Source organism: Pseudophryne corroboree, chromosome 7 (genome assembly GCF_028390025.1).
Source record: "Pseudophryne corroboree isolate aPseCor3 chromosome 7, aPseCor3.hap2, whole genome shotgun sequence".
NCBI classification, from domain to species: Eukaryota; Metazoa; Chordata; class Amphibia; order Anura; family Myobatrachidae; genus Pseudophryne; species Pseudophryne corroboree.
This window is the reverse complement of record NC_086450.1, coordinates 177,910,450-177,938,320: the sequence shown is the minus strand read 5'-3', so window position 1 is coordinate 177,938,320 and position 27,871 is coordinate 177,910,450. Positions and strand designations below refer to the sequence as shown.

The window sequence follows — 27,871 nt, the reverse complement described above, 5'->3', positions numbered from 1 at the left end:
ACTGTCGCAATTAATATTGGTAGTTCACCCTTATACCTTCTACTCAGCAGAAATATATCCCGGAAACTCACTCCACTTATATAGACTGTGAGTACAAGTAGGTATAAGTACATGAATTTACTCAGATGTGGGAGTTACTTTGATTTTTTATGTCACCGACTGTTACCACTATAAATTCCAAATGTATATATTATAATCCCAAATAGGAATGGGTTGAGAGGTGGACTTTTACGTAACACAGATATCACCTACATTCTAACATAAATCACAGTGGATAATTCAACCATGCATACTGTATAGGGGGGAATTACTTAGTCCTGTTACATATAGGGGAAAGTTGCTTAGGGGGACAAGTCAGTCCCAGTGATGATGGTGTGGGACTTTAAGGGATATAGCAATCCCAATTTTAGCTATCCGCCCACGTATGTTGCAGATTTTTCCTGGTCCTATTATAACAGACTAAAAATATATATAGAGGATACTGTTTCCCTCCGGGGTACGGCAGCCCCACTTATAATATAATACTTGTCTGTATAGACCAGGAATGTGTTCTGCTAGAGTGCACACTTCCCTATATCAGGACAACTTTAGGCTTAATATCTTTTATTAGTCTCATTGGGAGATGTCAGAAAATTCAAGGATATGACAGCCCTAAAATAAATATAAAGCAACCCCCATGCATTCCGGTCATTTAACGTATAATTGATTACCACTGTATAGTACAGCTAGTAATTTAAAGAGATGCTAGATATTCATAGTGAGAATGTCCCAGTGATATATTTTATCGTATTGTGCTATACGTTTTCACTATAGCTATATATCTATCAGTTGTCTGTCCAGTAGTAGTAAACTTCTCAGCCTTTACTCCTACACATACTCTCCCAGTGGTTACTGTTACAATAATCAGTTCATTCAGCTGCTGTCTGATTTAATATGTTGCCAGTTCACTCACTGCAGCATTGATACATTTGTGTTATTTCCTATTGCAGCCACCTGGTTTCCTGGTCATGTTTCAATGGCCCTCATTCCGAGTTGTTCGCTCGTTAATTTTTTTCGCATCGCAGCGATTTTCCGCTAACTGCGCATGCGCAATGTTCGCACTGCGGCTGCGCCAAGTAAATTTGCTAAGAAATGTAGTATTTTACTCACGGCATTACAAGGTTTTTTCTTCGTTCTTTTGATCGGAGTGTGATTGACAGGAAGTGGGTGTTTCTGGGCGGAAACTGGCCGTTTTATGTGTGTGTTTGTGAAGAAACGCTGCCGTTTCTGGGAAAAACGCGGGAGTGGCTGGAGAAACGGGGGAGTGTCTGGGCGAACGCTGGGTGTGTTTGTGACGTCAAACCAGGAACGACAAGCACTAAACTGATCGCACTGGAAGAGTAAGTCTCGAGCTACTCAGGAACTGCACAGAAAAATCTTTTCGCAATATTGCGAATCTTTCGTTCGCAAATCTGCTAAGCTAAGATTCACTCCCAGAGGGCGGCGGCTTAGCGTGTGCACTGCTGCGAAAAGCGGCTTGCGAGCGAACAACTCGGAATGAGGGCCAATGTAACCACATTTTATGGAGACCTTTATGATACATTCAGTAACTGTGATAATTGGCATAAGATTAAGGATCTGTGAGCAGAGTTCTAATTATCACTTATTCCACTAATTCAAGTATAATAAATCAGATCCAGTCATATGAATAAATGCGCTGTGCCCTGTGTCCGCGTGTGTCTAGTGTCTCATGTTATACAAAAAATGTTATACTTATATGAATGGTAGTTCTCAGTGATAGAGAGGAATACAAGGCTGCCCATTAACAAATACCTATACCTAATAATAGAGCACTCAGTGTCAGAGTTAATATATGCAGCTACTGCTATATGACAGTGGAGGAAGGAACCCCACTGCAAGATAGAGAAATATATAGGAATAACTGCTAATAGGACAGTCATACTCATGTTCACTGACCACATTTATTCATATGACTGGATCTGATTTATTATACTTGAATTAGTGGAATAAGTGATAATTAGAACTCTGCTCACAGATCCTTAATCTTATGCCAATTATCACAGTTACTGATACCCCTTTCACATCGCACAAATAACCCGGTATCGACACGGCATATTGCCGTGTCGAACCGGGTCAGTGTGCGATGTGAAAGGTCCTTTGACGATTTAGCGGGTCGCCTGACCCGGTAATTCAACCCGGTAAAAAAGAAGGGTTTTACCCGGGTTGATTACCGGGTCAGGTGCGGTGTGAATGGGAGCCGTGTCGATGCGACACGGTTCCCATTCACACCATAGGGAGAGGCGGCGCAGGAGATGAGCTCATCTCCCGGCGCCGCCTCCACCCCCGCCCCTGCTGCTCCCTCCGCTGCTATGGCAACCGACCCGGTATATTGCCGGGTCGGAAAGCCAGCAGCGGAGCGCAAATGCCGGATCCCACCCGGTAAGTACACGTTTGTCTTACCGGGTAGGATCCGGCATTTGCGGTCTGAATGCGGTATGAATGTATCATAAAGGTCTCCATAAAATGTGGTTACATTGAAACATGACCAGGAAACCAGGTGGCTGCAATAGGAAATAACACAAATGTATCAATGCTGCAGTGAGTGAACTGGCAACATATTAAATCAGACAGCAGCTGAATGCACTGATTATTGTAACAGTAACCACTGGGAGAGTATGTGTAGGAGTAAAGGCTGAGAAGTTTACTACTACTGGACAGACAACTGATAGATATATAGCTATAGTGAAAACGTATAGCACAACACGATAAAAGATATCACTGGGACATTCTCACTATGAATATCTAGCATCTCCTTACATTATTAGCTGTACTATACAGTGGTAATCAATTATACGTTAAATGACCGGAATGCATGGGGGTTGCTTTATATTTATTTTAGGGCTGTCATATCCTTGAATTTTCTGACATCTCCCAATGAGACTAATAAAAGATATTAAGCCTAAAGTTGTCCTGATATAGGGAAGTGTGCACTCTAGCAGAACACATTCCTGGTCTATACAGACAAGTATTATATTATAAGTGGGGCTGCCGTACCCCGGAGGGAAACAGTATCCTCTATATATATTTTTAGTCTGTTATAATAGGACCAGGAAAAATCTGCAACATACGTGGGCGGATAGCTAAAATTGGGATTGCTATATCCCTTAAAGTCCCACACCATCATCACTGGGACTGACTTGCCCCCCTAAGCAACTTTCCCCTATATGTAACAGGACTAAGTAATTCCCCCCTATATGCATGGTTGAATTATCCACTGTGATTTATGTTAGAATGTAGGTGATATCTGTGTTACGTAAAAGTCCACCTCTCAACCCATTCCTATTTGGGATTATATACATTAGGAATTTATAGTGGTAACGGTCGGTGACATAAAAAATCAAAGTAACTCCCACATCTGAGTAAATTCATGTACTTATACCTACTTGTACTCACAGTCTATATAAGTGGAGTGAGTTTCCGGGATATATTTCTGCTGAGTAGAAGGTATAAGGGTGAACTACCAATATTAATTGCGACAGTCGATATATAATTGATTTAAAATAATATAAGTGATCGATCTGTGGTAACATTGGAATAGGTATAAAAATTCTACCATTATTAGACACAGGTAATACACGCGGACACGTTTTTTAACTCTTTATTTACACCTTTCAATCTAATAGGATTCACATACATGTTAGTTTGTCTGATTTTAACTCTTATGTTTCACTGTAGTCTGGGTCGTATAAACATTATATTTTAATATAATCAATAAAGGTTATATTTTATGATTGACTTTTTTCTGAGTGCGTCAACCATACAGATTCTTCTCTTTTCTCTTCCTCCCAACCTTGATGTACGTATACTGTAGTTGACAGCACCCCCATATACATAGCATTGTCTGAAATACAAGAAAGGGGTCTTTCTGAGTGGTTGTAGGGTGACGATTCCCTTACACCCACAGCATAAGAACAGGATATAGTGAGTGTGCAGATACCCAACCTCTGCCCAGGACAGGTCGACCCTGAAGAAGGCTTCTTGCTTGTAGCAGGCCGTTGTAAATGGCTCTTAACTCGAGAACATTTATGTGGAGACACGCTTCCTGGAGCGACCATCTCCCCTGGAAGTTCCTTCTTTGGGTGACTGCACCCCAGCCCTGGAGACTTGCATCTGTTGTCAGAAGTACCCAGTCCAGGATACCGAACCGGCGTCCTTCTAGGAGGTGAGGACTTTGTAGCCACCACAGGAGAGAAATTCTGGCTCTGGGAGATAGACTTATCTTCAGGTGCATGTGCAGGTGAGACCCGGACCATTTGCTCAGTAAGTCCCACTGAAACACCCGGGCATGAAACCTACCAAACAAAATGGCTTCGTACGCCGCAACCATTTTCCCCAGAACCCGAGTACAGTGATGGATTGACACACTCGTCGGCTTCAGAAGTTCCCTGACCATCGACTGCAGTTCCAGAGCTTTTTATTCTGGAAGAAATACTCTCCATAACTCCGTGTCCAGAATCATGCCCAGAAAAGTCAACCGAGTGGTCGGAATCAACTGAGATTTCGGCAAATTTAGTACCCAACCGTGCTGTCGCAGCACCAACAGCACCAAATTTACACTCCTCAGCAACCGTTCCTTGGACCTCGCCTTTATCAGGAGATCGTCCAAGTACGGGATAATTGTAACCCCTTGCTTGCGAAGGAGAACCATCATTTCTGCCATGACCTTGGTGAAAATCCTCGGGGCCGTGGAAAGCCCAAACGGCAACGTCTGAAATTGGTAATTAGAATCCTGTATTGCAAACCTGAGGAAGGCCTGATGTGAAGGATATATCGGGACGTGTAAGTAGGCATCCTTTATGTCGACTGACGCCATAAAATCCCCCCCCTTCTAGGCTGGAAATCACAGTTCGAAGAGATTCCATCTTAAACTTGAAAACTTTCAAATATGGATTGAGGGATATTAGATTCAGAATCGGTCTGACCGAACGTCTGGTTTCGGCACAACAAATAGGCTCGAGTAGAACCCCTCCCTCCATTGTGACGTGGGAACAATGACCCTCTGTTGACACAATTTTTTATCGCTGCCAGCACCACCTCCCTGTCCGGAAGAGACACTGGTAAGGCCGAAATGAAAAACTGGTAAGGGGGCACCTCCCGAAACTCCAGTTTGTATCCCTGAGACACAATCTCTAGGACCCAAGGATCCAGGTCTGATCAGGGCCGGATTAAGGCTCCAGGGGGCCCGGGGTACTTTAGACTAGGGGGGCCCCTCAGTACTAAATATAGTGAATTTAGGAAGGGGAGGTTCCTTACACACACACACACATACACACACACACACACACACACACACACATATAAAAGATAGATAAAAGTATAAGCGGAAAACTGTTGGAGGCAGTAACAGAATATAGCACGTTATTGAATAGACAATTAGCGTATGTATACACTGTAGAAAAACAATATCAGTCAACACACATAGCATACACACACACACATATACATTGGGTGGGATTCAAATCTTTTATCGCCACCGATCTCCCGTCTAAAGTGACGGGAGATCGCGGGGTGATATTCTAATGACCCCCGTTTTTACGCTGATCGCGCCCACAAGAGACGGGTTTAGCCGCGTAAAGCAGCTAAACCCGACTAATGTCATGGGCGCGATCGTGAAAAGTCTCGTTTGGGCATCCAAACGGGTCAGTTTTCGTGCATTTTAGCTCACCACCCCAGGGGGTGGCAAGCTGAAATGCTGATATCGCGCCCATTGGCAGTAACATTTGAATACTGCCGGCGGGCGCGATGGGGGCGGGAGGGGGCAGGGAAGATTTGAATCCCGCCCATTATATAGTTAAGCACAGAAGCTGCTGCTACACATGCTCAGCAGCTCCTTCCACTGTGAGTTATGTGTCCAGTACAGAGAGCTCTGTTGATCAGAGCGCTCTGTGAGGAGCATTCACGGCCGTTCTTTAGTGCCTGTGGGTGAAGGGGGGTTTCTAGAGGGGGTGGAGCGAAGTATAGGAGGCGGAGACTGAGGCATTATGCACTCTGTAACCTAACGCAGTGCCTTCCAACAGTCATGTAATATGTAGTGTAGAAATGGTGGCACTCATGGACTGTTCATCACCCAGAAATGAAGACTCACAGACGCCCGCAGGATACACCAATGTTTTATAATAACCTACGTCATGGTATCCTGAATGTTATAATAAAGCAAAACATTGGAGTAGCCTGCGGGCATCTGCGAGTCTTCATTTCTCGGTGATGAAGAGTCTGTGAGTGCCACCATTTCTATACTCATATACTGTATATATAGCTATCTATATATACCCACAGTGTGTGTGTGTGTGTGTGTGTGTGTGTGTGTGTGTGTGTGTGTGTGTGTGTGTGTGTGTGTGTATATATATATATATATACATACAGACACACTAGAAATATATATATATATATATCTGAAATCATATAAAGCTGTATGCACTCCTCCATGGGGGTATCTATCCACAGGGGTGCTGCCTGAAGTGTCACAGCATAACAACTGTGACCATATGCAATCAATTCATAAACAGGACACTCACCAATCCAGCACAAAAATCTCAATTTTTTTAATGTTTCATGAGGAAACTCCAACTCAATATGAAAAACCAAAGAATGTGCAGCTTGATGCAGTCGCCACCTTACCTGCGGCTGTCAAGGCGGCCGGGACAGAGGAAGAGAGTTGTGTCACCCGGCCAGGTCTCAACTTGAAACTATCTGGGAGCAACTGTGCGCTACTGCTACAGCTCCCCCTAGCCTGCCAACCCAGCCGTCCGGCTCTGTTAATATGAGGACAGACGACAGAGACAGCTGCCGCGTCACCATCACAGCTCCTCCGTCTCCCCCCCCCCAAAAAAAAACAACAACAAAAAATCGGTCACCACCTGCGATGGATCGCGGCATGGGGGTTTGTAGGTAGTCATAACCCCCCCCTGTGTGCGCTAGCCGCCGGTTACAAATTCGTCTGAACTTTATAAAAAAAACAAAAAACCATGCAACCTGCCAGTGCTTGACGGCAGGCACAGGGGGCCCTTAGATTTGGGGGGGGCCCAGGGTAATGTGTCCCCTGGGCTCCCCCCTTAATCCGGCTCTGGGTCTGATTGAATCCAGACCTGACTGAAGACTCGCAGACGGCCCCCCACCGGTCCGGACTCCCCCAGGGAAGCCCCAGCGTCATGCGGTGGACTTGGTAGAGGCCGGGGAGGACTTTTGGTCCTGGGCGCCGGACACGGCAGGCGACTTCCTTCCCCTTCCTCTACCCTTAGAAGCGAGGAAGGACGAACCTTTTCCACGCCTGTATTTATTGGGACGAAAGGACTGCATCTGCTGATGTGGTGCCTTTTTGTGTTGTGTGGGAACATAGGGAAGAAAAGAGGACTTACCCGCCGTCGCGGTAGAGACTAGGTCCGCCAAGCCGTCCCCAAACAAGACATTATGTTTGAAGGGTAAAGCTTCCATAGCTCTCTTGGAGTCGGCATCAGCATTCCATTGATGGATCCACAACGCCCTCCTGGCCGATATCGACATGGCATTGGCTCTTGATCCCAAGAGACAAACATCCCTCGCCGCATCCTTCAGGTAATCTGCAGCGTCCTTGATATAGCCAAGAGTCAAAAGAGCATTATCTTTATCAAGGGTATCCATATCAGCAGCTAAATTCTCAGCCCTTTTAGCAATAGCACTACTCACCCATACCGACGCCACCGCAGGTCTGAGCAATGCACTCGAATTAGCGAAAATGGACTTCAAAGAAGTCTCCAGCTTGCGATCCACCGGATCCATGAGAGCTGCCGTGTCAGGAGACGGAAGCGCCACTTTCTTAGACAAACGAGACAGAGCTTTGTCAACATTTGGAGACGATTCCCATTTTCCCCTGTCATCAGAGGGGAAAGGATACGCCATGTAAATCCTCTTGGGAATCTGCCACCTCTTGTCCGGCGACTCCCAAGCCTTTTCACAAAGAGTATTCATTTCATGAGAGGGAGGAAACTTCACCTCAGGTTTTTTTTCCCTTGAACAAGCAAATCCTTGTTTCCTGTACCGCAGGTTCATCAGAAATGCGTAAAACATCTTTTATAGCCACAATCATGTATTGAATACTCTTAACTAAACGTGGATGCAAAGCAGCCTTAGTGAAATCGACCTTGGAATCAGAGTCCGTGTCGGTATCAGTATCTACCACTTGAGTAAATGCCCGCTTTTGCGACCCCGATGGGGTTTGCACTTGAGACAAAGCCTCCTCTATGGACTTTTTCCACACCTGCGTCTGTGACTCAGACTTATCCAATCTCTTTGATAAAGGAGCTACATTCTTATTGATTGTACTTAGCAATGTGAGTAAATCAGGTGTCGGCTGCTCCGACAGGCCCAAATCTATACCCGCATCCGCTCCCCCAATAACCTCCTCCGGTGAATAACATTCAGCCTCAGACATGCCGACACGTATTATCGACACACGGACACACACAATGTCTCAGCTAGGGGACAGGCCCACAATGAAGCCTAGACAGAGGACACAGGGGGAGTATGCCATCCCACACCCCAGCGCCTCAATATCCCGTCAAGGGATATATGTGACCAGCACTGCTTAAATTATAATAAAAATGCACCACAACTGCGCCCCACCCCCTTTCGATTAGCTCCCCGTTACTTGAGAGGAGCTGTGGAGGTCCCGAGCCAGCGTCTCCTTCAGCCGCGCGTGGAGGAGAAAATGGTGCTGTGAGCCGTGCGGCTAGGCTCCGCCCCTTCCCGGCGCGCTTCAGCCCGCCAGATTTGAAAGTTTGAAAATGCCAGCGGGGGTCTGTGAAACGGTGCCGAGGCATCGTAAAGGCTTCTGCCAGCTCCCGGACAGGGCCGGTTCTGGTGCTCTGTGCGCTCTGGGCGACAATAAGGGCGTGGCTTTGTACAGGGGGCGTGGTCATTTACGCCCCCTGTACAGACTGAAATGATGTGCGGTGCGCGATGACGTCATCGTGCACCGCACAGCAAAGGTCCTCTCCACGAAGGGAAACTAGACGCGTACGCGTCTAGTTTCCCTTCACAGCGGCAGCGGGGGAAGGGGCAGCGGCCAGCGGCAGCAGGGGGGCAGCGGGCAGCGGGGGGCACACAGCAGCAGCGGATCTTGCCCTGGTGCGGCGCCCTCCGGATGGCGCCCTGCGCCCTCCGGAAGGCGGCGCCCCAGGCAAAAGTCCTGCTTGCCCGTGGCAAGATCCGCTACTGCTCCCGGACCCCAGTAACAATGCTGCCCATGGCGCCCCCCCAGCGCCCTGCACCCTGTGAGTGCCGTTAGTGATAGTGTGTGGGAGCATGGAGCGCAGCGTTACCGCTGCGCTGTACCTGGTTACTGAAGTCTTCTGCCGTCCTGAAGTCTTCTGTTCTTCTCATACTCACCCGACTTCTTTCTTCTGGCTTCAGTGAGGGGGTGACGGCGCGGCTCCGGGAACAAGCAGCTAGGCGCACCAAGTGATTGAACCCTCTGGAGCTAATGGTGTCCAGTAGCCGAGAAGCAGAGCCCTTAAACTAAGAAGAAGTAGGTCCTGCTTCTCTCCCCTCACTCCCACGCTGCAGGGAGCCTGTAGCCAGCAGGTCTCCTGAAAATAAAAAACCTAACAAAAGTCTTTTCAAGAGAAACTCAGGAGAGCTCCCCTAGTGAGTGTCCAGTCAGTCCTGGGCACAAAGTCTAACTGGGGTCTGGAGGAGGGGCATGGAGGGAGGAGCCAGTGCACACCCAGTTTATGTCTTTTCAGTGTGCTCAGGCTCCTGCGGATCCCGTCTATACCCCATGGTCCTTTTGGAGTCCCCAGCATCCTCTAGGACGTAAGAGAAACAGAGTTAAAGGCGGATACAGAGACGGGCTGGTACCGAGACAGGGGCTGATACCGAGACAGGTGCTGATACCGAGACAGGGGCGGATACAGAGACAGGGGCGGATACAGAGACAGGGGCCGATACTGAGACAGGGGCCGATACTGAGACAGGGGCCGATACAGCGACGGACTTATAGGGAGACAGGGGATGTTACTAAGACAGGGGCTGATACAGAGACGGGCTGATACCAAGACAGGGGCTGATACCGAGACAGGGGCCGATACAGAGGCAGGGGCTGATACAGAGGCAGGGGCCGATACAGAGGCGGGCTTATAGGGAAACAGGGGATGTTACTAAGACAGGGGCTGATACTGAGACAAGGGCGGATATAGGGGCTGGTACTGAGACAGGGACTGATACTGAGACTAGGACTGATACAAAATCATGGGCTGATACTCTGAGACAGGGGCTGATACTCTGAGACAGGGGCTGAAACAGAGTTAAAGGCTGATATAGAGTCAGAGGCGGATACAGAGATGGGCTGGTACTGAGACAGGGGCTGGTACCGAGACAGGGGCTGATACCGAGACAGGGGCTGATACCGAGACAGGGGCGGATACCGAGACAGGGGCCAATACCGAGACAGGGGCCGATACCGAGTCAGGGGCCGATACAGAGTCAGGGGCCGATACTGAGACAGGGGCCGATACAGCGACGGGCTTATAGGGAGACAGGGGATGTTACTAAGACAGGGGCTGATACAGAGATGGGCTGATACCAAGACAGGGGCTGATACCGAGAGACAGGGGCCGATACAGAGGCAGGGGCTGATACAGAGGCAGGGGCCGATACAGAGGCGGGCTTATAGGGAAACAGGGGATGTTACTAAGACAGGGGCGGATATAGGGGCTGGTACTGAGACAGGGACTGATACTGAGACTAGGACTGATACAAAATCATGGGCTGATACTCTGAGACAGGGGCTGATACTCCGAGACAGGGGCTGAAACAGAGTTAAAGGCTGATATAGAGTCAGAGGCGGATACAGAGATGGGCTGGTACCGAGACAGGGGCTGATACCGAGACAGGGGCTGATACCGAGAGAGGGGCGGATACCGAGACAGGGGCCGATACCGAGACAGGGGCCGATACCGAGTCAGGGGCCGATACAGAGTCAGGGGCCGATACAGAGACAGGGGCCGATACTGAGACAGGGGCCGATACTGAGACGGGCTTATAGGGAGACAGGGGATGTTACTAAGACAGGGGCTGATACAGAGACAGGATGATACCGAGACAGGGGCCGATACTGAGACGGGCTTAGAGGGAGACAGGGGATGTTACTAAGACAGGGGCTGATACAGAGACAGGGGCGGAAGGGGCCGATACAGAGACAGGGGCCGATACAGAGGCAGGGGCCGACACAGAGACAGGGGCCGACACAGAGACAGGGGCCGATACGGAGACAGGGGCCGATACGGAGACAGGGGCCGATACAGAGACAGGGGCTGATACAGAGACAGGGGCCGATACGGAGACAGGGGCCGATACGGAGACAGGGGCCGATATGGAGACAGGGGCCGATACGGAGACAGGGGCCGATACAGAGACGGGCTTATAGGGAGACAGGGGATGTTACTAAGACAGGGGGCGGATGCAGAGACAGGGGCTAGTACAGAGACAGGGGCTAGTACAGAGACAGGGACTGATACAAAATCATGGATGGATACAGAGGCAGGGGCCGACACAGAGACAGGGGCCGACACAGAGACAGGGGCCGATACGGAGACAGGGGCCGATACGGTGACAGGGGCCGATACGGTGACAGGGGCTGATACAGAGACAGGGGCCGATACAGAGACAGGGGCCGATACAGAGACAGGGGCCGATACGGAGACAGGGGCCGATATGGAGACAGGGGCCGATACAGAGACAGTGGCCGATACAGAGACGGGCTTATAGGGAGACAGGGGATGTTACTAAGACAGGGGGCGGATGCAGAGACAGGGGCTAGTACAGAGACAGGGGCTAGTACAGAGACAGGGACTGATACAAAATCATGGATGGATACAGAGACAGGGGCCGATACAGAGTCAGGGGCCAATACAGAGACAGGGACTGATACAAAATCATGGTCGGATACAGAGACAGGGGCTGATACAGAGGCAGGAGCCGATACAGAAGCAGGGGCCGATACAGAGACAGGGGCCAATACAGAGACGGGCTTATAGGGAGACAGGGGATTTTACTAAGACAGGGGCGGATGCAGAGACAGGGGCTAGTACAGAGACAGGGGCTAGTACAGAGACAGGGACTGATACAAAATCATGGATAGATACAGACACAGGGGCCGATACAGAGACGGGCCGATACAGAGACAGGGACTGATACAAAATCATGGTCGGATACAGAGACAGGGGCCGATACAGAGACAGGGGCCGATACAGAGATGGGCTTATAGGGAGACGGGATGTTACTAAGACAGGTGATGACACTGAGACAGGGGATGATAGTGAGACCGGGGCTGATATTGAGACCCCGAGGGGTTGATACTGAGACCCTGAGGTGCTGATACTGAGACAGGGACTGACACAGATACAGGGGCTGACAGTCAGATGGGCTGATACTGAGACAGGGGCAGATAGTGAGACGGGGCTGATGCTGAGTCAGGGGCTGATACTGAGACCCCGTGGTGCTGAAAGTGAGACCTTGAGGGGCTGATATTGAGACAGGGCTGATAGTGAGATGGGATAATATTGAGTCAGGAGCCGATACTGATATGGGCTGACACAGACAGGGGCTGATAAAGAGACATGGGCTGATAAAGAGACAGGGGCTGATATTGAGTCACATGCAGCAGCGACAACGAGACTGCGAGTGCCCATATATTGTACAGCCATGAAAAAACTTGGCTGGTTGAGAATATACATTTTTGTACATTTCAGCACAACATAATAATCAAGTAGAAGTAGAGGCAAGTAATAATGCTGCAAGTGACCGCTGGCTATGTGCTACCAGATAAGGGACATTCATAGTCTCAGCAGCTATTTCTATAAATTGCTTCTGTCTGTTGGCAGCTTCACATGTCTTTCTTATTTCTGTGTACAGTATAAGCTGGAGACACAGAGGTGGTCCTACAATCATTTGGCACTTCTTACATGAGGACATGAAGGTAAACTACCAATTTGGACACTAGGAGGCACTGTTCCATTTGGAGTCTATGCCAGATATATAGTAAAATGATAATATAGGCCATATTGGTTCCCTTTAAAGACACATTGGGGCAGACTGAATTTGAGGCTAATTGTCAGCCTGGGCCTATTCAACTTAGGTCCTGTATACCCGTGCGTTAAGCCCCAGAGGATGGACTTAAAGCAGATTTTTCATTGCAGTCTCAGGATTTGAAGGAAAACATCTGGTGTACCCTCTGGGGTTTAACGCACAGGGAAAACCATAGATTCCAGCATTTAACGTGGAATCTCTGGGTTACCGCACGTTACCGACAGGTTAACTGCACGGGTGAAAATTCCGAAAATGTAATAGCCCCTGCTGTTAAATCCAGAGCTTCCCTCAAGTGCTTATCCTTTTCTTACTTAAACCATCATCAATGGCACCAAATCCTGCTGTTTTCTGCCACCCTGATACTCATGTCAGTGTCGTCTGCTGCTGTAGCTATATTTATTTACCCTGTGCTTGTCCTATATTGTCTTCATCTGTTAGTCACTGTTTCCCAGTTTTGATTATTTGTTTATGTAGTCTGTAATTGGACGCTGCAGATCCCTTGTGGTGCCATATAAATAAAGGATAATAATAACCGCACAGTAAACACTGTGGGTAATTGAATATGTCTTATTGCACATTATCACTCTAAGCATACTAAAAATAAAAAATGAAAGCAATGCTGTTTATGAATGCAGCATTCATAAACAGTTTGATCACATGTATAATTTGAACTGGAGAGGCAGATCGCGAGGGGGGTTAGAAGTGGTACATATGTGGACGCCTCCCGAGATGCATCTAGCTGTATACTGCAGAAGGCCAGTGAAGCATACCTGGTTGGTCTGTTTGAAGACACCAACTTCTGTGCCATCCATGCCAAAAGGGTTACTATAACGCCCAAGGACATCCAACTTCCTCTCAGGATACGAGGAGAAAGGGCATAAGGGGCTATTCACAGATGGATGCAGCCGCTGCGTTCACAAGCAGCGGCTGCGTCGATAGGGTCTGCACATGCTCACTGGCCATAATGCGCATGCACGACCCTTCACCATGCGATTGGATCCTGGAAGGATGCGATCGCATAGTCATTGACAGCGGCGGCGGTCCGGGTAGGGCATCAATGTGAGATTTGGTGGGTGTGGTCTGGACAACTCAGGTGTATCCGGACCATTTTCAGGACAGCCGCTTTGAAAAAAAAATGTCACCAGACCGCATTGTGAACGCATCACAGGGTGGCCCAACACACATGGTGGGCAGGCCCCAGCATGTGAGTAGATGGATGCATATCTTGCTGTGGAAGCAAGATCTGCGTCCATCTTTGAATAACCCCATAGTCGATTGTGACTGATTTTTATAGTAAATCCTGTAAAATACTTTGTTTTTCAATTGTTTTATATTCTGTATATTCTTTCAGCCACTCTGATACTTATTTCAGTGTCATGTCCATTGATACAGAAATGATTATATACCTTGTCCTATATTGTCTAGTACTGTAAAGGCCAGTACTCACCGGCAGATCAGGGGAGAGATGTGTGCAGAGCGAACCGCTCAGCACACATCTCTCCCCCGCTCAGCACAGCGCGATGTGTGCTGAGCGTGCGGGAGGGGCGCTCATTTCACCCAGCGGGTGAAATGAGAGACCTGCTAGATTGAGCCTGCATGCAGACCAATCTAGCAGCAGCGATAGCTATCGCTGTAAGGGGTACACACGGAGAGATCTTGCTGAAAATCTAAGCAATCTAGTCAGATTGCTTAGATTATCGCTCCGTGAATACCCCCCTTTAGTTACTGTTCTTGTTTTGTTCGTTTGTTTATATACTTTGTTAGGTGCTGTGGAACCCTTGTTCCACCATATAAATAAAGGATAATAATAATATTAATAATAATAATAATATGTGCAAATATACAAATTTTTTCTTAGAACTTTTTTTTTAAGAAAAGCACACACTATTTACTTCCAACTCTCCATCGGACCCAGAGTTAAACATCTCTTATTTTCCAAAAAACAAACAAAAAAACAACAACAAACAAAGCAAGAATACTTCCAAGGCTGGGAGCTGCTCTTTTGAAAAGATATTATTATGTGAAGCCAATTCAATAGTCTATCGTTTTGTGTAGATATATAGGGGTATATGCAATTGCGGTCGAATTCCCGAAATTGTCGAAAAACGGGTCTTTTTCGCCCAAAAAAAAAAATCGACAATGCAATACAGTACTTTCCGTCAAAAAAACGGACTTTCAAAATTCGACTTTTTGAAATTCGACATTTGTCAAATTCGATTTTTCTGCAATGGTACAAATGCGGCAATTCGACAAAAGTATATTCAATTGAAGTTTGGAAATTCGACAACAGTGCTTTTAGACAGTAAATTCGTCATTTTCAATCCGCCACAATTTGGTGGGTGAATCTAATAAAAAAAAATTAAAACATGTTTTTTTTGGTGTTTTTTTTATTGGTAATAGCATATCTATTTATATTAGAAGGGATTAGTTACTTGGTTTGTCTTGTTGGGAGGCACAAGTATTATTTATATATTTTTAAAAATATTTATATATATTTTTTAGATGGAATGGTAAAATCCCGGAAAAAAATGGCGTGGGGTCCCCCCTCCAAAGCATAACCAGCCTCGGGCTCTTCGAGCCGGTCCTGGTTCTAAAAATCCGGGGGGAAAATGGACAGGGGATCCCCCGTATTTTTAAAACCAGCACCGGGCTCTGCGCCTGGTGCTGGTGCAAAAAATACGGGGGACAAAAAGAGTAGGGGTCCCCCGTATTTTTTACACCAGCATCGGGCTCCACTAGCTGGACAGATAATGCCACAGCCGGGGGTCACTTTTATACAGCGCCCTGCGGCCGTGGCATTAAATATCCAACTAGTCACCCCTGGCCGGGGTACCCTGGGGGAGTGGGGACCCCTTCAATCAAGGGGTGTCCCCCCCAGCCACCCAAGGGCCAGGGGTGAAGCCCGAGGCTATCCCCCCCATCCAAGGGCTGCGGATGGGGGGCTGATAGCCTTGAGAAAATGACAAGAATATTGTTTTTTCCTGTAGTACTACAAGTCCCAGCAAGCCTCCCCTGCAAGCTGGTACTTGGAGAACTTTATTTCACACCTGCCGACACACACATACTTACCTATGTTGACCCGCCGACTGCCACGTCTCCAGATCCGACGATCCGGGGTACCTGTGAATAAAATTATACTCACCTCAATCCAGTGTCTAGTGTCTATATGCGCGTGTGAGCTCAGACAGCGCATCGCAAAGCCTCTCCATTATACTCAATGGTGGGAACTTTTGCGGTTAGCGGTGAGGTTACCCGCGGTCAGCCGCTGACCGCGGGTAACCCCACCGCTGACGGCAAAGTTCCCACCATTGAAAGTAATGGAGGGAGCTGTGCGATGCGCTGTCTGAGCTCACACGCGCATACAGCCAATCAGGTGAGTGCAACGAAGTAGCGCTTCCTGATTGGCTGAAGGGACCTCTGTGACAGGAGTCACGTGGGGTCCCGGCATTCTGGGAAAGGGGTCCCATGTGTAACATGGGACCCCTTTCAGTCCGCTGGTCCGGGTGTTCGTTTATTTTTTTTGCCAAGTACGAGGATTTATATCTGGACACTGGATTGAGATGAGTATAATTTTATTCACAGGTACCCCAGATCGTCGGATCTGGAGACGTGGCAGTCGGCGAGTCAACATAGGTAAGTATGTGTGTGTGTCGGCAGGTGTGAAATAAAGTTTTACTCTCAAGGTGTGTGTCTCCTGTTTTTATTTGGTTATTTTTTTTCCAGTAGTACTACAGGTACCAGCGGGCCCGTTTTTCTCCCGCATGCTGGTACTTGTGGTTCTCCAAGTACCAGCTTGCGGGGGGAGGCTTGCTGGGACTTGTAGTACTACAGGAAAAAAACAATATTCTTGTCATTTTCTCAAGGCTATCAGCCCCCCATCCGCAGCCCTTGGATGGGGGGGGGACAGCCTCGGGCTTCACCCCTGGCCCTTGGGTGGCTGGGGGGGGACCCCTTGATTGAAGGGGTCCCCACTCCCCCAGGGTACCCCGGCCAGGGGTGACTAGTTGGATATTTAATGCCACGGCCGCAGGGCGCTGTATAAAAGTGACCCCCGGCTGTGGCATTATCTGTCCAGCTAGTGGAGCCCGATGCTGGTGTAAAAAATACGGGGGACCCCTACTCTTTTTGTCCCCCGTATTTTTTGCACCAGCACCAGGCGCAGAGCCCGGTGCTGGTTTTAAAAATACGGGGGATCCCCTGTCCATTTTTCCCCCGGATTTTTAGAACCAGGACCAGCTCGAAGAGCCCGAGGCTGGTTATGCTTTGGAGGGGGGACCCCACTCCATTTTTTTTCGGGTTTTTACCCGTTTTTCCCCGTTTTTTAAAAAACCGAACAAAATCCGTCAAATCGGCCGTTTTTCATCAGCGGGACTGTCGAATCCGTTTTTTATTGAATATGGTCAATTTCGGCACCCACTTGCCGAAATTAGACGATCGAATTGTGTCGAATTAAAAAAACGGCCGAAAAATTGCCGCGATTCGCCGCTAATTGCATATACCCCATAATGTTCAAATTAAATCTGGAAAAGATACATAATAAGACGTAGGGAATAGCAGGCATGGGTTAGGCTGCTCTTTCTGTCGATATTGCATGAAAGCCAGAAAGGTTCGGACTCTGTGCCTCTCTGGAGCTTTATATGCCCATCCCCGTGTATGTGACAGCTGTCACACAGCAAATTGTGCAAGTAGATGTGCACAGAGAGATCCACCGCGGACAAGGTCGCAGCAGGTAGCTGGTAAGGTCCGGAGTCCAGATCGTAGAGGCTTTCACCTAATCCCCTTTTTTTAAATCCTTTTATTTTTAAAAATAGCTGACAATTTGACAAGCAAGTATACAGAAAGAAGACATGCATAACATATACATGAAAATAAAAATTTGATAATAAGTGTGTCTTAGTAACAAAGAAAAAGGCATACATAATAAAAACAAATGTCTTCAAATGTATTTTGTTATTGCTTGGACTTGATGGGAATTGTAGTTCTCCACCCTCCAAGCCAATATCGTACATGGGCCCTCATTCCGAGTTGTTCGCTCGCTAGCCGCTTTTCGCAGCAGTACACACGCTAAGCCGCCGCCCTCTGGGAGCAATATTGCGAAAAGATTTTTCTGTGCAGTTTCTGAGTAGCTCGAGACTTACTCTTCCAGTGCGATCAGTTCAGTGCTTGTCGTTCCTGGTTTGATGTCACAAACACACCCAGCGTTTGCTCAGACACTCCCCCGTTTCTTCAGCCACTCCCGCGTTTTTCCCAGAAACGGCAGCGTTTTTTCACACACTCCCATAAAACGGCCAGTTTCCGCCCAGAAACACCCACTTCCTGTCAATCACACTCCGATCACCAGAACGAAGAAAAAACCTCGTAATGCCGTGAGTAAAATACCAAACTTCTTAGCAAATTTACTTGGCGCAGTCGCAGTGCGAACATTGCGCATGCGCAGTTAGCGGAAAATCGCTGCGATGCGAAGAAAATGACAGAGCGAACAACTCGGAATGAGGGCCATGATGCGCTTAGATGCATGGGCTCAGTAGCAAAGTGTGTCTGGAAACTATTTTAAAATGTTGGCAACTCTGCCCTATATAAAAGCCTGGCCTGGAGAAATGAATATATGTTGATAAGTAGATAAACTGCGCATGGTCTCATTGGCAGCCAGCTGCATTTTTTCTTTATCCGCGACCCTCTGAATTTCTCTCCTTTGTTGTACTCTCCATTAACACTTAATCAATTGTCTGTTTGTAACTCTCTATTTATATCTCTGGCTTGCAGCCAAACTCATAGACATCATTGTTACAGGAAGACAATGGTGTGAATGCTCTGGAACCTGTCACTGACCTGTCACCATCACATTGTAGAAGACCGAGTCATCTCCAGCGTCGCAGACATACTCCCCAGTGTCCTCTGGCTTAGCACATGTAATGACCAACCTGCGACGCCTCCCGTCTGACTCTAGCCTGATGCCCTCGCTCTCCTCCACCTCCGCTCCATCCCGGTACCAGCGTACCTGGGCATTCTCCCTGGAGAGCTCGCAGCATAGAACCAGGGGCTCACCGCTCACGCACTTGTGTTCTGAGTCATCGCTCGTGTTAATGATCTTCACCGGGGGCTCTAGATAGAGAAAATCATAAATAGATGAGGAAATACAAACACTTGGTGAACAAACATTTAAGCTGTGACTCACCCAGCAGACGCGTCCATATTACTGACTGAATAGACATTCATTAAATCGCTATAAACAATCAATAACCTCTGTTCACAGAAGAGACACAAATTCACAGCATTCCCTGGATTAAAGCAGGCTAGAACTTTACTGAGCAGAAGGGCCGAATACTGGAACAATTTCCCTTCAACCTACAAACCTTACCACAAGACTAAAGAAAACGCTCATTCAATGTGACATCCAGAAACAGAAACGATTCTGAATGACCCCAAGATAAGATGCTTTAATTGTAAAATGATTCATTACTTAATAGTATTTAGCACAGGGAAAAACATATTGCTAGATATTATCCTTACGTACAAACCACCCAATTGTCTCAGTTCTATTGGATTGTACTACCAGTCATATGGCCAAGTGTCGGGAGCAATTGTAAGGCATGTCCATAGTGTGCACCTGTCATTGGTGCAAATACAGGGGTGAATTTATGGAAGTGAAGTGAGGTTGACTGCTTCAGAAGCACTAGATCTCCGCCTCCAACACATACCTCTTCACAAATATTGCCAGCATTCTAGCAAGGATGGCACTATGAGTAGAATTACCATATTATCAATTCAGAGCTGTAACTAGACTTTTTGGTGCCCTATGTCATAGAGAGAGAATTCTCTAGCTTAGAATTATCTACATTTCTATTCAAGGGCAGATAGCTCAATGAATAGATTATCTGACTGCAATGCCACAGGCAATAGGTTTGAATTCTGGGTGTGTCAGTCTCTTGAAATGTAATAAAGGACAGTGTGACTGAATAACAAAGAAATCTCAAGTTGAGTTTATTAATGTTTTATAGGTATTAGCGACAGAAGGGGTCAGGGTAGGAGACAGGGACGATCAGGAGATGCTGGACTTCAAAGAGGGGAAAAGCTGCAAGTGAAAGTAATTAAAATAGATAATTGACAAGTGCCACCAACAGCGCCCCATACCCTGCAGCGCTATGTGCGCTGCCCACTCCGTGCACACCTAGTTACAGCCCTGTTTCAATTTACCTATTTAACAAATCATTATGCTCTTAGGGCCTACTTTTCCTAGCAATGTCAACAAAACATTGGGTCCCAGAGGAGAAAGCCTACCAACTCAGATAAGGGAGTGCATGGGAGGTGGAAGATATGTAGTGAGAGTCCACTACCAACTTCTGTTTCATTGTTTCTCACTGTATTATAAATCATGGTAAGTTTAATAATAATAATACTTTTCTACTTTCACGGAATGTTCAGAGTGCCCCCAGATTTCAAAATCATTCTGCCCATTTCACAAGTATTACATCAGGGGTGGGAGGGGCCATGATGATGTAAATCGCATCACACTTGACACTTGGACCTCCCCTCTGAGATGTGCCAGGGGAGAGGTGCCAATTATTTCCCTATAGATTGTAAGCTTGCGAGCAGGGCCTTCCTACCTCTGTCTGTCTGTTTTTACCCAGTTTTGTTCTATTACTGTTGTTCTAATTGTAAAGCGCAACGGAATATGCTGCGCTATATAAGAAACTGTTAATAAATAATAAATAAATAAGAATCTGCATGATATTAATGTATGATAGGTAAATAGGTGAGCCTGTGCTCTCTACTTATGTCTAAAGATGGATGGGGAAGGACCTGCAAATAACCATGGGAACAGGTCCGTCTCTTCCAAGATGTAATAATGCTAATGTAGTTGCACTTACTATCTTCAGTTGAGGGGGTGTAATGCAGGGGTGGCAGGGTGTATCATAAGCCTGAAAAGCAAAAAACCCCAAAACACTCTAAAGTGGATCTGAAACTTCAATATGAATAATGTATACAGTGTACTAGTAATAGAATCTAAAATGAAAAGAATGGCATCTACCCAAAATAAATGTATTGGTTGTCAAAGATAAAGCAGTGTAACTACAGTATATCTATGGTGGGGCCATTGTATGCTATGACACCAATCTAGTGGGGAAATGTCTTTATTGATTAGTAGCAAATAGAGACGGACACAGGGATGATTCAGAGTTGTACGTGCTGCTGATGTCTGATATAGTGGAGTAATTTTCTGCTAGTGCGCATACGTCTGAGAAGCGCCGCGCCTGTGACCTGACTGTGTCCGTAGAGAGAGACGCAGTTGTCATTTCAGGCGCACGCAGGAATAAGTGTATTGAAAATTTAGTTTGCATTCCTGGGCGGTGACAGGGGGATGTCCTAGCACACGCATGGAGATGGTCCATCTTATTGGCATGTTATGGGTGTGTGCAGGTGTGTCACTGAAAGCGGTTGCATATACAGACACTCAACCACTCACATAGGAGGCTATACTCAGATGGAGAAACTGCACCTACCATAGCGCTGATGCAGGTTTCGATGGTGCGACCAATGATCCATAGAAGGATGCAAAAATCTGACAGCGGGTGTCTCAGTCCTTGCACATTCAGATGCATAGATGTACACCAGGGAAGGTGTGTGTGTATCCGCATTTGCATAAAGTCGCAGACAGGTGACCTGCAGCAGTTGCAGCTGCTTCTGTGTAACCTTTAATCAGGCCCACAATACTCTTGGGAAATGCTAAACATTCAGGGGTGTCCTTCTTATAGCAGACAATAATAGAACTATGGGTGCTCTGTCTTTTTATTAATGACACACGCAATAAATGAAGAAGGGATTGTGAGCACCCTTGTCTAATATATTCATAAGAAATGAATGCTTTTTCCACTATGTGTTAAGTGAGATATGGGGTAATTCGTCAGGCAGAGCAATTACTGTACTATTATATTAATGGACTTTTGTAGGATCATGGATGTTTAAATATTACTGGTGTATTTTGAGACAAATTCTAAATGGACAACAGCATTGGGAAGCGTCACTGACCTGTAATGGTCACACTGTAGAAGACCGAGTCATCTCCGGCATTACAGACATACTCCCCAGAGTCTTCTGGCCTTGCAGATGTAATGATCAACCTGCGACGTCTCCCATCTGACTCCAGTCTGATGCCTTCGCTCTCCTCCACCTCCACTCCATCCCGGTACCAGCGCACCAGGGCGTTCTCCCTGGAGAGCTCGCAGCTCAGAACCACAGGCTCACCGCTCACACACTTGTGTTCTGTGCCATCACTCGTGTTTATAATCTTCACCGGAGGCTCTAGAAAAATATTGGGTATCCATGAGCTGGTCACATTTCTACGAATGATAACAATTCTGTGATATTTACACAATGGGGGTAATTCTGAGTTGATCGCAGCAGGAATTTTGTTAGCAGTTGGGCAAAACCATGTGCACTGCAGGGGAGGCAGATATAACATGTGCAGAGAGAGTTAGATTTGGGTGTGGTGTGTACAATCTGCAATCTAAATTGCAGTGTAAAAATAAAGCAGCCAGTATTTACCCTGCACAGAAACAATATAACCCACCCAAATCTAACACTCTCTGCACATGTTATATCTGCCCCCCCCCTGCAGTGCACATGGGCCCTCATTCCGAGTTGTTCGCTCGCTTGCTGCTTTTAGCAGCATTGCACACGCTAAGCCGCCGCCCTCTGGGAGTGTATCTTAGCATAGCAGAATTGCGAACGAAAGATTAGCAGAATTGCGAATAGAAATTTCTTAGCAGTTTCTGAGTAGCTCCAGACTTACTCCTACACTGCGATCAGCTCAGCCCGTTTCGTTCCTGGTTTGACGTCATAAACACACCCAGCGTACCCCCGTTTCTCCAGCCACTCCCGCGTTTTTCCCTGAAACGCCTGCGTTTTTCCGCACACTCCCAGAAAACGGCCAGTTTCCGCCCAGAAACACCCACTTCCTGTCAATCACACTCCGATCAGCAGAACGATGAAAAAACTTTGTTACGTCGTGAGTAAAATACCAAACTTTTGAGCTGATTTACTTGGTGCAGGCGCACTGCATACATTGCGCATGCGCAGTTTGCGACTAATCGCTCCGTAGCGAAAAAAAACGAGCGAACAACTCGGAATGACCCCCATGGTTTTGCCCAACTGCTAACAAAATTCCTGCTGCGGTCAACTCAGAATTACCTCCTGTCACGATCCTGACTGTAGTTTTCATATTTGGTGACTTACCTCTGCCATCTGTCCTGGATCCTGTGCCTTTTTGCTCACTGACATAAACAGCTTGTCAGCACCATGAGTTTCCTGAGTTCTCTGCCTGGAAGGTAATAGTTAACGAGCTCCACCTGTGGTGATCTTCTGTGTGAGTCTGAATTCAGCAATCTGAAGTTTAGGCCTAAAAGCCAGCATCCTCTGGTTGCAGAAGTTCAGGCTTCAGTGTTCTCTCGGCCTGCTAGGCCTCACTCCACATCACAGCCTAGTCTAGAGTACTCACATGACAGTGACTGTTCACCTAACCCAGAGCTGTCCAATCCTCTGCCAGCCTGAGACTCTCTGCATCACCTGATACTGCTCACCAATCACCAAGGACCAGGAAGTATAAGTCGGGAGACTGAGTTAGAAACTGGGCCAGTTCCTCGTGTCACACACAGCTCTGTGTGAGCTTTGAAGCTGAGCTCCCTAAAGGTAACCCTTGTACTTTAGTTCCTGTAAAAACTCTGTTTCTTTGTTACCCAGTTTGGATTACATTTGTGTTGCCATTGATATCCAGTATTTCCACAAGTCTCAACTTAAAGGCACAGTACAGTATTCCACCATCTCCACTTAAAGGCACAGTTGCAGTGTTTCATCTTAAAGGCACGGTGCAGTGTTCCACAGTCTCAACTGGAAACCACAGCTGCAGTGTTCTACCGTCACAGCCGCAGGGTTCTTCAGCCTCGTACTAGAGTTATAGCCACAGTCATCGTTCTACTTTCAGTTGCGTTTCCAGTTATATCCGGTACCAGCACGCATTACAGTTGCATCCCAGTCTCACCAGTAACCAGTCCGTCTTACTATCTTGCCAGTAACCTTGAGTACATAAGCACCTACTCCTGTGACTCTATATCCAGTACAGTCTCACCTATACATTCATCATCCTGCTATCAAAGTCCCTGGTGATCCAGTGGTCAGGATACGGCTTCCTCTGCCGAGGCCTGGGTTCGATCCCCGGTCAGGGATTGCTCCTTCTTCTCACTGATAACTACAGACCAGCCTAATATTCACATAGTCCTCCAGTTGCCCGCACAGACTTCACTAACACCGGGTTCACAAAACCACAGTCATGACAGTAGGAACTGGCCCCATGGACCTGGCCGAAAGTGGTTGTCTGACGCAGGACCTCCTGAGCAATATTGCAGGACGCTTGGAGGGTTTGGAGTCGACTCAGCATCAATTGTCTGCAGCGGAATTCGTTCTCCAGAGATTCTCTGACCCTCTGCACTAAGACTCCTGACCAACTGCAGATTTTCTACCAGATGTTATAACAGTTACAAGAACTTTTGTCTAGTATTCTTTCTGTGATCCCTGATCTCTTCAGGAATACTACCAACGTTGTTGATCCTGTTTTGTCCCATCCAGTTAATAGAGTCTCTTCCTCTGTGCAAGGAAAAGTTGTTCATCAGAGCTATCCACGGCCCAAGCTCTCTGAAGCTGAACGTCAGCGGCGTAGGGAGCTACACCTCTGTCTTTACTGTGGAAATTCCGGTCATTTTGTTAAAGACTGCATTCTTCGCAAGCCAGGGAATGGTGACAAATCTCAGTATCATAGTGCTCATGTCTACAAGTCATCCACAGTAGCCGATCCTGCTACTGCTGACGGGGGTATTAAGAAGGCTACTCTGAAAGAGACTCAAATTTATGACTGGGGTCCGGTGATTAAAAGACCTTATCCCAAGTTGGGTGTCCAGAGAAGAATGTTCAAGCCATTTAGAGTCACAGAGGAGTCCGTGTCTACAGCCCAAGGAGGGGCGTCCGTGTTTACAGCCCATGGAGGGGCGTCCATGTCTACAGCCCAAGGAGGGGCGTCTGTGTCTACAGCCCAAGGAGGGGCGTCCGTGTCTACAGCCCAAGGAGGGGCGTCCATGTTTTCAGCCCAAGGAGGGGCGTCCGTGTTTTCAGCCCAAGGAGGGGCGTCCGTGTCTTCAGCCCCAGGAGGGGGTTCAGAGCATCCAGCCCCAGTGAGGGGGTTCAGAGCGTCCAGCCCCAGTGAGGGGGTTCAGAGCGTCCAGCCCCAGTGAGGGGTTCAGAGCGTCCAGCTCCAGTGAGGGGTTCAGAGCGTCCAGCCCCAGTGAGGGGTTCAGAGGGTCCAGCCCCAGAGAGTCTACAGAGTGCTGCCCAGCCAGAGAGTCTACAGAGTGCTGCCCAGCCAGAGAGTCTACAGAGTGCTGCCCAGCCAGAGAGTCTACAGAGTGCTGCCCAGCCCCCTGAAGTGGGGGCTCTTGCCTTAGCCCAGCCCCGTGAAGTGGGGGCTCTTGCCTCAGCCCAGCCCCGTGAAGTGGGGGCTCTTGCCTCAGCCCAGCCCCGTGAAGTGGGGGCTCTTGCCTCAGCCCAACCCCGTGAAGTGAGGGCTCTTGCCTCAGCCCAGCCCCGTGAAGTGGGGGCTCTTGCCTCAGCCCAGCCCCGTGAAGTGGGGGCTCTTGCCTCAGCCCAGCCCCGTGAAGAGGGGGCTCCTGCCTCAGCCCAGCCCCGTGAAGAGGGGGCTCCTGCCTCAGCCCAGCCCCGTGAAGAGGGGGCTCCTGCCTCAGCCCAGCCCCGTGAAGAGGGGGCTCCTGCCTTAGTTCAGCCCTGTGAAGAAAGGGCTCCTGCCGGTCCAGCAATATTCCAGGCTCCACCTGGTCAGTCCGTCCCGGTTCCAGCCGGTCCAGCAATACTCCAGGCTCCACCTGGTCAGCCCGTCCGGGCTCCTGCCGGTCCAGCAATACTCCAGGACCAGCCTGGTCAGCCCATCCCGGTTCCAGCTGGTCCAGCAATACTCCAGGACCAGCCTGGTCAGTCTCCTTTGGTTCCAGCCAATTCAAGTATCCTCGGATCCAATCCGGTTCTACTTGTTCAGCCCAAGATTTCTCCAGTTTCAGTCAGTTCAAGCTCATCTGGACTCAAACCAATTCCAAGCATTGGTCCGAGTAAAGGACTTCCACCATCTAGTTCTAAAATTAGACTTCAGTCTGTCTCTGATTCTGTTTCCTCGTCTTCCAGCATTGAGTCCACAGCTTCTGCAGGGAAATCCAATACCTCTTCTCATCAATGTCAGAATAATTATGCTGTAGCCGCCAAAGTCAAGAAAAATCCCAAGGCTACTCACTTAAAGTCTGAACGTGCTACAGAGCTGAATACCGATCTGAGTAGTTTTCTCAGCTTTGTCCCTAAGCTTGTCTGAGCAACCTAATGTTCTATCTGCTGATTTGGATATGGGACTTCAGGCTAATTTCGCTGAGAAGGATACCGAAGTTACTTCCTCAATCCAGTCACCAGAGTCGTTTACCTCAGTCGCAGACGCAAGTGGTGCAGCTTTACTAGCATCTCCATCCAGAAGGAGATTTCAAGTGATTGCTCAGTCTTATTTGAGGATTTCAGCCAGACTACTTCAGAAGGGATAGTTTCTCATCAGCCTGACGTTCCACAAACTAACTCCAATCTAGCTTCTGAGAGTGCATCATCGGTTTCAGCCTCTAAGCTTTCGTCTGATGCTTTGCCACCTATTTACTTTGATGGAGATTTATTGCAATATGCCGCTCTGGCTGATTGATTTCTCTCTCTGATGGAGTCGGATCCTTCGGGTGCAGTAACTCCTTCCAACGTTACTCGATATCTGTTCGTGGCATTCAGAGGAAGAGCTTTGGAGTGGGCCAACACGCTTTTTGAGAGTAATGATCCTGTGTTCCATGATTTACAGACTTTTAGTAATGCTGTGGTTAAAGAATTTAGTCCTAAACCTTTGGAATCTGACTCAGTAAAAGAATCATGCTCTAAAGGGAATGAAGAAGGAAGTTTGTGCTGTCCTCCCAGGAATAATCTAAGTATCTCCTTCGGTAAGAATCCGACCATTAAAATTGGTCATGTAGGAGTTTCTCCTAGCCCAGAGAATTTAAAACTCCAGTGCACTTCCTTTTCATCTGCAAACTGTGTATCTAAGGGAGATTCATATCTTCCATTACACTTGGACTCAGACTCTGAATTTGATCCAGTTCATGATGCTACTCCTTTCAGGGGAGGTCCCATGTTTTCTAAGGAAGTTTTTTTCTTTACAGGAAATTCCGCTCTCCCTGGTCACAACCAAATGTTCCCGTAAGAAGAGGCATCGACGAAGGTCCTAAGTTCTTCTGTATGAATTTCTCAAGTTCCTCTAAGATTCAAGATGGGTGTCCGGAGTCCACCCTTTAAGAGGGGGGTACTGTCACGATCCTGACTGTAGTTTTCATATTTGGTGACTTACCTCTGCCATCTGTCCTGGATCCTGTGCCTTTTTGCTCACAGACATAAACAGCTTGTCAGCACCATGAGTTACCTGAGTTCTCTGCCTGGAAGGTAATAGTTAACGAGCTTCACCTGTGGTGATCTTCTGTGTGAGTCTGAATTCAGCAATCTGAAGTTTAGGCCTAAAAGCCAGCATCCTCTGTTTGCAGAAGTTCAGGCTTCAGTGTTCTCTCGGCCTGCTAGGCCTCACTCCACATCACAGCCTAGTCTAGAGTACTCACATGACAGGGACTGT

The 27,871-nt window shown here is 47.7% G+C and overlaps 1 protein-coding gene across 4 annotated transcripts in view; it reads right to left on the bottom strand.

The window, feature by feature from the left end:
• OBSL1 (obscurin like cytoskeletal adaptor 1) overlaps positions 1 to 27,871 on the bottom strand; it is a 246,191-nt gene that overhangs the window by 180,492 nt on the left and 37,828 nt on the right. For all 4 annotated transcript variants that reach the window (XM_063933802.1, XM_063933805.1, XM_063933804.1 and 1 more), the window contains 2 exons: positions 22,150 to 22,422; positions 18,952 to 19,224 (listed from right to left, as the gene is read on the bottom strand). In XM_063933802.1, the coding sequence (XP_063789872.1) occupies positions 18,952 to 19,224; positions 22,150 to 22,422 (546 nt within the window). The remainder of the gene's footprint in view (positions 1 to 18,951; positions 19,225 to 22,149; positions 22,423 to 27,871) is intronic.